Genomic DNA, 9,984 nt, shown 5'->3' on the forward strand with positions numbered 1-9,984 from the left:
ACAGCCCGCCTTCCCGCTCGTGTTTAGTCTTCCCTGGGCTTTCCAGGTGTAAGATAGGCAGGCGGAGGGGCCGGAAGTGGATTTTTTTTTAACCCGGAAGGGGTATCTTTCTCTGGCTGTGTTGATGTTTTTAAGCTGCTGCTGCGACTGAAGGACCCAACGCAGAAGGATGGTGTGCGAAAAATGTGAGTTAAGCGGCGCTTCTGCGGAAGAAGGAGGGTAGGAGAACCTAACTGGAGTTCCCCGAGAACTTTTCCTTTGCTTTTTTATTTTTGTTCGGCCACAGATCTCTGATTCAAACCTCTGCCCTTCTATCTGTCCTTTGACCATTCCTGCCCCTCCCTGACGACTGTATTATCCTATATGTTTTACATTCCGGGTGGTCTCAGTTTTTGCACCTCTTCGTCTACTTGTGTTGTTTCCCCCAAAACCAGAATATCATCCCGTACAGCTTCTTGACTGGCTCCCTCTCCCCACAGACCCTAAAGGCTGTAATGGATCTTAAAAGTCATTTCTACATTTGCGAGATTTAAGCAAATAAAAATAACGACGCCAAGTTAAATTTGAATTTCAGGTTAACAACGAGTGTAAGTATATTCCATACAGTATTTATGACTTGGTTCTGTTTGCTGCTCCTTCCTACTGTAAGGAATGCTTTGTCCCGAAGCACTTACTTTTAGGACATTATTATTTTTTTAAGTATTCGTTGTGTATCTGAAACTTAAAGTTCACTGGGCATCCTGTATTTTATCTGACAACCTGAAGTCAGTATCTCACCAATGGCTTCGGCGTTTTTTTTCGTGAATACCTACGTATTGAGGCAAGGTGGCAGGAGATTCTCACCACCTTCAAAGCAGTCTGTAGATTTTACTGGCTTTTAGAAGAGTCTTTCCTCTTAATAGTTGCCATCCAGTGATATCTTATGATTTTTTAACTCACAAAACTATGTTTAAAAATTGTCATATGCCCAGTTCTCTTTTTCCCCAAGCTAGACATATCTGGCTCTTCTGTGACAATGTTTCAAGTCCTTTTATCTTGATTACTGTGTAATTAACATAATCCATTTTGTTTATATACCCCCAGTGTATAAAATTTTGAACACAGACAGCCATGAGTTTCAAAAACAGATCTTATGCCCTGGCCAGTTTGGCTCAGCGGTTAGAGCGTTGGCCTGCGGTCCGGAGAGACCCGGGTTCGGTTCCCGCTAAGCGGACGTACTTCGGTTGCAGTTTGTCCCCGGCCCTGGTCGGTTGTGCGGGTGGCAGCCACTCGATGTGTCCCTTCACGTCGATGTTTCTCTCTCTCTCTCCCTCCCACTCTATCTGTACAAAAAATGGAAAAATATCCTCGGGTGAGGATAAAAAAACAAAAAACAAAAACAGATCTTATATTAAGTGAAAGAATGGCCGTGGACAAGTTACTTTAATAAATTCTAAGTGTGCAGAGAATTCTTTGGGGTTTCTACATTTGGAGTCTGGCATTCAGGATCACCTTCCACAATAAGGCCTCAGCTTATCTTTCTAACTTCATTTTCACTAACCCTTATCCTTTTCACATTTTGGCCAAACCGAACAATTTTGCATGCCCATGTGCACTGAACTTTCCATACCTTTCCTCAGGATGTGCCCTTTTTCTATCTAGTTTGTCTTCCTCCTTCCTCCTCTTTCTTCACAGTCCCATTGCCAAATACCCTTTCTGTTGCCATTGCCACAGAGCTTTCCTGGTTTTCCCTAGCTGAGGTTGTTTCTTTCTCCATGGAATTTCTCCTAGTATATTAGCTCTTAAATTATTTTAGCTCTCAATTATTATACTTTTAATTTTACAGGTTATATTTTAGTTGAGTGGTTCTTAACTTTTGTGGTTTTTTTGGTTCTCTGAACCCTTTGAAAATCTGATGAAAGCTATAGACTCTTACTAGATCATCTTTCCAATCATTAAATACAGTGCAAATGTCACAGGGAAGGAAAAGAAACCCTTTCACTATTCAAGGTCTATGGCACCAAAGAAGTGATTTCTAGATTTTACAATGGATAAACTAAATGTAGACCCTTATTTTTAAGTTCTGCTTTGAGTCTGAGAAATAAAATGATTGTGCTTTAGCCAAATTTTTATTGTTTTACTAATAAATAATTGTTTTCTATTAAGTAATGTCTTAACCTGGCTATTAAATGAGGATTTTTGAAAATTTGTAGACTCTTACTAGAGTTTATAAATAAAGGTGTGTATACAATTTCATCTAGTTCACCTATCTCCTAAGGTCCACCCATAAAACCCTAGTTAAGGACTACTGTTAGAGAAATCAGAAAGCTCCTAGAAATTTAGAATTTTATCTAACTCCTCAGGTTTTTTTCTCTGTATTTTGTATGATGCCTATACATGGTATAAATGGTTTATAGATGTTTAGTAAATATTTATGGAATGAACAGATTTATAAGATTTATTTAAAGTACAGAGGAAGCCTATTATACTACAAATTTTACTAAGAGTCAGTTAGCTATCCATTACCCACAGTTAATACCTTAAGTCTAAGTTCCCTGGCCCTGACCCCAGCATGAACAGGCCCCTACTATATGACTGTTGATACCATTGTGAACTTTGGCACAATATAGTGTATTTATTAGATAGGAAATACTAATTCCCTTTACTTTTACTATCTTGTTATACCAGGTGAAAAGAAACTTGGTACTGTCATCACTCCAGATACATGGAAAGATGGTGCAAGGAATACCACAGGTATTTTTCCTTTTAGAACACAGAAGTTGGATCAAATACTTCCTATGAATAATGTTTTAGCTTTTAGATCATTATAAAGTAAAATATGATGTGTACAAAATATGTCATCTATTAAACATTAAATTATGTTGGATCCATCAACAATTTAATGTCTTATTTGGTTCTCTCAGTTACATGTTGGGGTTCCTAATTTGGTAGGCAACAGATAATAAAATGATTAAATGATTTTCAAGCAATGAGTATGTCATAGTAATTGATTTGATTAGCTTAATTACAGTTGGTATCTGATTCCCCTCTTCTCACCTGATTTTTGTATTCTTAAATCATTTCAATGTTTTCACCTTCTTAATAAATTTTTTTTGCTATAAAATAACTATTACAGACTAGCCAATATCACCTTCCTAATCATTAAATATAGTGCAAATGTCAAAGGGAAGGAAAAGAAACACTTTCCTTCAAGGTCTATGACACCAAAGAAGTGATTTCTAGATTTTACAATGAATAAATTAAATGTAGAACCATTTATAAATTCCTATTTTGAGTCTGAGAAATAAAATGATTGTGTTTTATCTAAATTGTTACTGTTTTACTAATAAATATTTGTTTTCTATTAAGTAATGTCTTAAGAACCTGACTATTAAGTGAGGATTTTTGAAAATTTTGATACAGCCTTATCTATTGGTAGGAGGTCAAAAAATGAACTTTTTTATTGTTTAATGCTAGATATATATATTATCTATGAAATGTGTAGCAATAACTCACTGAAATATATGTATGTTTCGATATAGAAAGTGGTGGAAGAAAGCTGAATGAAAATAAAGCTTTGACCTCAAAAAAAGCAAGGTAGGTATAAGAGTAGCTATAGAGCAATAATATGTAAAATTACTGCTCTTTTTAAAAAAATATGTTTTCATTGATTTTTAGAGAGAGAGGAAGGGAGAGAGAAAAAGAGATAAAAACATCAATGAGACAGAATCCAATGGGCTTGCCTCCTGCATACCCTCCACTGGAGGTTGAACCCAAACCCAGGCATATGCCCTGACTGGGAATCGAACCGGCGACCTCTTGATGCATGGGTCAATGCTTAACCACTGAACCACACCAGCCGAGCAAAAATTACTACTTTTTTTAACATTAACCTTGCTGAAGTGGATTTGGTGTGCATCATTCTATTGTAATAAAACAGGTAGTTCCCACCATGCAAAACCAAGTTATCTCTTATAACCTGCTGGTTTCACCGTGTTCTTCCTCACTGTATCAGTATATGAAGATAATAGTGCTAATTTCACCAGAAAACGTAACTTCTATTTTTTTCTAGTTCTCAATTATTCTGCAAATCAGAGGCAACAGAGAAATGTGGAAAGAGCATAAGTTCTGGAGTCAGACCTCAGTTTGAATCTAGACTCTGTCACTGTCTATCTCTGTGACCTTACACAAGTTAAGCTGGTTGCTTTACTTTTCCTATGAGAATGGGGGTAAAAATGTCTCCCGCCTTAAAAACAGTTCTTGACACCATGCTTTATTATATTCAGTCTTAAAAACCCCATGAACCCTTGCTACTGCCACCCCATTTCCATGCTTCCCTTCACAGCGGAGGTGATTTTTCTCAGTGTCCTTGCTTCATTCTCTCCTTCAGCCATTCTTGTCAGGCCTTTATCCCAACCACACCCCTGAAACTGCTCTTGCCAAGATCACAGTGACCTTTGAAACTGATGTCTACTTCTTTGCTCACTTTGAACAAATCTTTTCTTTTTGGAACCCTTTATTCTTTTGGCTCTGGGATATCACACTCTTCTTTCCTCCCAGTTCACTGGCTGTTTCTTCTCAGGCAAATGCCCCTGGACTCAATCCTAGACTTTTTTTTTTCCTTCTTTTTATAAATTTATAGTTTCTCCTCATTGACTTGAGTCTAATGGTTTCAAGTTCAAACTATGTGTTAATGACTCCCAAACGTATCTCTCTAGTTCTGACTTCTCTGAGCTCTAAACATAGATCCAGCTGTCTACTTGACTCACCCTATTGGATGTCTAAGGTGGCCTTTCCCTTTCAGTCTTCTGATCGTAGTTTTCTCATTGCATCACTGTCCAGTCCAGGTGTACAAGCCTAAAAGCTAGAATTCCTTACTGGCTCCCTCCTTTTCCTCACTTCCCATACCCATCAGCAAGTTCTTTGGTTCTGCTACCAAAATACAACCTGAATCCACCTGCTTTTGTTCATCTCACTGCTACTACCACGTTCCAAACCACGGTCACTTAATAACTTTTATCTCCCTGCTTCCTCTCTATTTCTCTATAGTTGTCTTATAGTGTAGTAAGCAGACCGGCCCTTTAAAGGACATGTAACTTCTTTGCTCAAAACCTCCATTGGTTTTCTTTTTATGTTGAATAAAATCCAAGCCCCTACTATATTCTTACAAGGTCCACCATGATCTGGCCCCACCCACCTCTCTGACTTCCTGTGGTAGCAACCCCTGCCTCAGATATGCCAAGCCCACTCCCGCTGGAAGGGGTTCTGCTTACTGCTCCCTTCGAGAGCTCACCCCTCAGAACTTATATAGCTGCCTCCTTCTTGTTACTTGAGTCTTGGCTGAAATGTTATATCCTCAGAGAGAGTCCCTAACCAGCATCTAAACTTATGTCATCCCTCCTTCCCCTCATGTATGCCACCGTATCCTGTTATATTTTTCTCTACAACATGTATTACTATCCGGAAAATGTGTTTGTTTCATTACTTATTGTCCATCTCCTCTCACTAGAATGTCATCGTGATGAGGACAGAGGCTTTGTCTGTCAAGTTCATCTTTGGTATTTAAAACAGTAGTAGGCACTCAGTATATATTTACTAAATAAATAAATACCTGTTTGATAACATCATCTCAAGGATTAGAACTAATAATAAAAATAAAGCTTTTACTATATCCGGTGCCCAGCACATAAATAGCACAATAGACTTAATTTTTTAAGTGATAAGCAGTGTTGCCCTGGCTGGTTTGCTCAGTGGTTGGAGCGTCGGCCCGCAGAGCAGAGAGTCCCGGGTTTGGTTCCTGCTAAGGGCATGTACCTCGGTTGTAATTTGTCCCTGGCCCCAGTTGGGATCGTGTGGGTGGCAAGCAGTTGATGTGTTTGTCTCACATTGATGTCTCTCTCTCTCTTCCTCCCTCTCTCCTTCCCGCTCTATCTTTAGATAAATGCAAAAATATCCTTGGGTGAGAATAAAAAAAAAAAAAAAAGTGAGTGATAAGCAGTGTCATACTAAGTATTATTGACTGACTTACTGCTGTCTTCTAAGACCATTTGGTTATTATTGACTAAGTTGTTATTTGTACAGATTATAGAATTTAGATACTTCTAGTTCCTTTATGCTCCCAAATTTACTCTGATATCATTAAAAAGTAGCTATTACTTTTGAATTCTCTAAATCTTTCACTTTGGAAAGAAAAGGCTCTGCCAATTGTAAAGATTTCAGAGATGTTAAAATATACATCTTAGAAGGAGAAAATAGGGTTTTAAGAAAAAGTAATCTCCAGACATACAGGTTGAAACAAATTGAGTACATGAAAAAGAATAGTGCCTACCTTCTCTTGTGGGGTGTAAAGTGACGTTGTTTTGTACTTGAGTCACTATAAGGTGGCATTTTTATTTAGTAGGATCTTTTTTTTCCCCCTCACACGAGGACATTTCTGCATAGAGCAAGAGGGAGAGAGAGAGGAAGAGAGAGAAACATCAATGTGAGAGAGACATATCGACTGGTTGCCACCCACACAACCCCAACCGGGGCCAGGGACAAACTGCAACCGAGGTACATGCCCTTAGCAGGAACCGAACCCACATCTCTCTGGACCGTGGGTTGACACTCTAACCGCTAAGCCAAACCGGCCAGGGCAGTACGATCTTTTTTATCCGAAGAGATCAGGTCATTGAAGACATCAGTGAAAGTAGGCAATCTTTAAAAATCCATATACTTTTTTTTTTTTAATTAAAGCACATAACTATATACACTCAACAGTCATTTGGTATCCAGACAAAGCTGTTTGAATATGAGTTCTTTATCATTTTCTTCATATAATTCATAACCAGAATATATATTTCCAGTAGCTTTAAAATGGAGCAAAAACTGACAGCTGCAAAGTGTCAAATCCTCCTACTTACGATTTTCCCCCAATTTTTAACAACCGTCTTACCCACCTGGCTGGTTTGGCTCAGTTGTTAAAGTGTTGGCCCGCTGACTGAAGAATTGCAGGTTTGATTCCCATTCAAGGGCATGTACCTGGGTTGCAGGTTCGATCTCCAATCCCCATTTCGGGTCATGTGGGAGGCAACCAATCAATGTGTCTCTCACATTGATGTTTCTTTCTCTTTCTCTCTCTCTCTCTCCCTCCCATCCTCCCTCTCTGCCTTCCACTCTGTCTGAAAAATCAATGGAAAAATACCCTCGGGTGAGGATTAACAAAAATAAATTGATTAATTAATTAATTGTCTTACCCATACTAAATCAATAGTAGGGTTTTTTTTTTATTATTAATTTCTTAAAATATCTTTATTGATTTTAGAGAGAGAGGAAGGGAGGAGGAGAGAGAGAGAAACATCAATGAGAGAGAACATCTATTGGCCACCTCCTGCATGCTCCCCACTTGGGGTTTGGCCCACAATGTGGGCTTGTGCCCTGATTGAGAATTGAACTGGCAACCTCTAGGTGCATGGGTGAATGCCCAGCCAGTGAGCCACACCGGCCAGACATCGATGGTAGTTTTAGTTTTAATGATTCACACATAACTAGTCATCCTAAAGCATTCACTTGTTTTTTAATGGAATCAATCACACCTTTTGCATTCACATTTTATCAGTTTCCGTAATATTTATATCAAACAAATAGATTGACAAATACATTGATTATAAACAGGTTTGGGATTAAGTACCACTGGCTATAAACATCCAGCTTGCATGGAAGAGGCAGAGGCGTGCAGGCGTTTTATAGAGTAGCCCGCTGGAAGTGTGCTGTGCCTATCAGTTGTAGAGTTTGATAGAGGAAATGGGGAACATGGATTAACCCATTTGTTGCTTAAGTGAGGTTATTTAAGAGTGTTGCTACGGTATCATACATCTTTCTTTTTTTAAAAAAAAAATCTCTAGATTCGATCCATATGGAAAGAATAAGTTCTCCACTTGCAGAATTTGCAAAAGTTCTGTGCACCAGCCAGGTTCTAATTACTGCCAGGGCTGTGCCTACAAAAAGGGTAAGTTTAATACCATTTTTTCATGCATATCATTCCTATTTGGTACTGATTTGGAGTAGCCTTTATAAATTCTATTACAATCATGTCCTTTTTTTTTTCCTAAGGCAAAATAGAACTTGTTCATTGTTAAAAGTGTAAATTTTCTTTTTCTCTTTTCTGATGTTGTAAAATTATGGTTTTAGCTTCAGGGTTGACTTAAATTAACCAAATCATGGGTATTAGATATTTGTTGGTATTATTGTTATTGTGATTTGACGCTCACATGTTTTCTTTTGTTTTAGGCATCTGTGCAATGTGTGGGAAAAAGGTTTTGGATACCAAAAACTACAAGCAAACGTCCGTCTAGATGTATTTATGAAGTTTCTGGCTGTCTGTATGATTTTGCTTTCTGCTTCAAATTTTCAAGGCATATCAGAGATGTTCAAGTTACAAAATAACATGTTCTAAGACAATTAAGTTTAAACCTGGGAAGTTGATTCATTCTTTTGCTCTTTAGAAATTCTGAATAGCAACAATGTTACTAGTTTGCCTTACAGACATCTTATTGAGGCAAATTTAACAACAAAAATATTGTCCCCGTTCTGTATGCACTTTTTATTTAATGTTATTCATATAATTCTTATCTTTTTCCTCTACCTTACTTATATATGTTGCAAAAGTGAAAAGGGGATTATTGATGCTCAGAACTTGGCATCAGACTTAGAATTTTCCCCTCATTTCCTTGTTGGTTGTCTAGTTCTTAGAATAAGCAGTCCCTTAATTAATTGCAGCTTCACAGGGTATTTATCTGTGACCGTTATTGCTAAATGGTTCCTTAGAAGTTAGCCCAGACCCAAATCAAATACAAGTGGTATTTGTGATTTTAAAAATTTGTTCTTGAAGCCATAGTGCTAATACCTTTCATAGGAGAATAAGAACAGAAAGGGCACTCCATATGTATCCAAATGGATACACTGGATTTTAGTAAAATACACGCTACACACATGACTGAATTCACACTACTAATGAGCCAGGAGAACAGTGTTCATTATGATGATGTATAATGGAAATGAATCACCACTCTTTGGGAAAGCTCTTTGAAAAGCAAAAATGAAACTATTTTAATTCCCCTTACCACCCCCTGCAAAAGAAATAAATAGAACAAAGCAAACGTTTTGATTCTTAAAATACATATATGTACCTTCAAAGAAATATTTTTTAAAATGCCACCTTTAGAGGTTTAGGACTTCTACTTTTTAAACAAACCTACAGCCTGATAGGGGAGACCAAAAAAGTATGCCCCATTGCCAAGTACAGTATGTATAAATACTTATCACTATAAAATGTGTAGAATAGATAACCTAATGATATACATAGTATAGATATTGCATTTTTATTTTAAAATTATTATGGAAAATAAAGTTTTAAATGTTTAATTTACAAGTTTTTTAAACCGTTCCTGGGATATGTTACTAATATCTAGAAAGATCACAAGGATACTGTAAAATATAATACAATAGCTGTGAAGGCAGGAAGTATCTTCTCATGCTTTAATCAATCTTGGACTTTTAGTTAAAATCAACAAAAGGGACTCATAATAGGCCCAGTTAGAGAGCTGTCCAGATACATTAATGGTTGGGTTGGCCAACTTTGGAAGAGGTACATTTCTCAGGTATTAACTGGAATCTCGACTTCCACAACTCACATTTCATATTTATGCCCTGATTAGCCTCCTTCCATAAATGATCCAGTGGCCAGACTCAAGTTCTCCTATCAAGATTTTTGTTAGTGTTAAACCTGACATCAGAATATAAGTATTATATCATTATTACTTGATTGCTGCCAAATGGTGATTTTCTAATTATATCATTCCTTGTACACTTATTAGTTGGCATTATTGTAAGAAAAAGCTTTTTCTTTTTATCACTTATGTTAATATGAACTCATGGATTCCTTTTTTATTCAGTCTGTTATTCTCATTTGTTTTGATGTCAAATTATCCTGGCTTTGGCCAGTGGGAAACCTTTCAAGCTGGCCCC

At 37.3% G+C, this 9,984-nt stretch overlaps 1 protein-coding gene across 1 annotated transcript; it reads left to right on the plus strand.

Annotated features, from left to right (window-relative positions):
- Positions 1–99: 99 nt before the first annotated feature.
- CRIPT (CXXC repeat containing interactor of PDZ3 domain) lies at positions 100–9,351 on the plus strand. Its single transcript, XM_036263531.1, has 5 exons — positions 100–185; positions 2,668–2,733; positions 3,522–3,576; positions 7,863–7,966; positions 8,248–9,351. Exons 1-5 carry the CDS (start codon positions 170–172, stop codon positions 8,310–8,312), a joined length of 306 nt encoding a protein of 101 aa, XP_036119424.1. The 5' UTR covers positions 100–169; the 3' UTR covers positions 8,313–9,351.
- The last annotated feature ends 633 nt before the right edge of the window (positions 9,352–9,984 follow it).

Source organism: Molossus molossus, unplaced genomic scaffold (genome assembly GCF_014108415.1).
Source record: "Molossus molossus isolate mMolMol1 unplaced genomic scaffold, mMolMol1.p scaffold_m16_p_15, whole genome shotgun sequence".
Classification (NCBI taxonomy): Eukaryota; Metazoa; Chordata; class Mammalia; order Chiroptera; family Molossidae; genus Molossus; species Molossus molossus.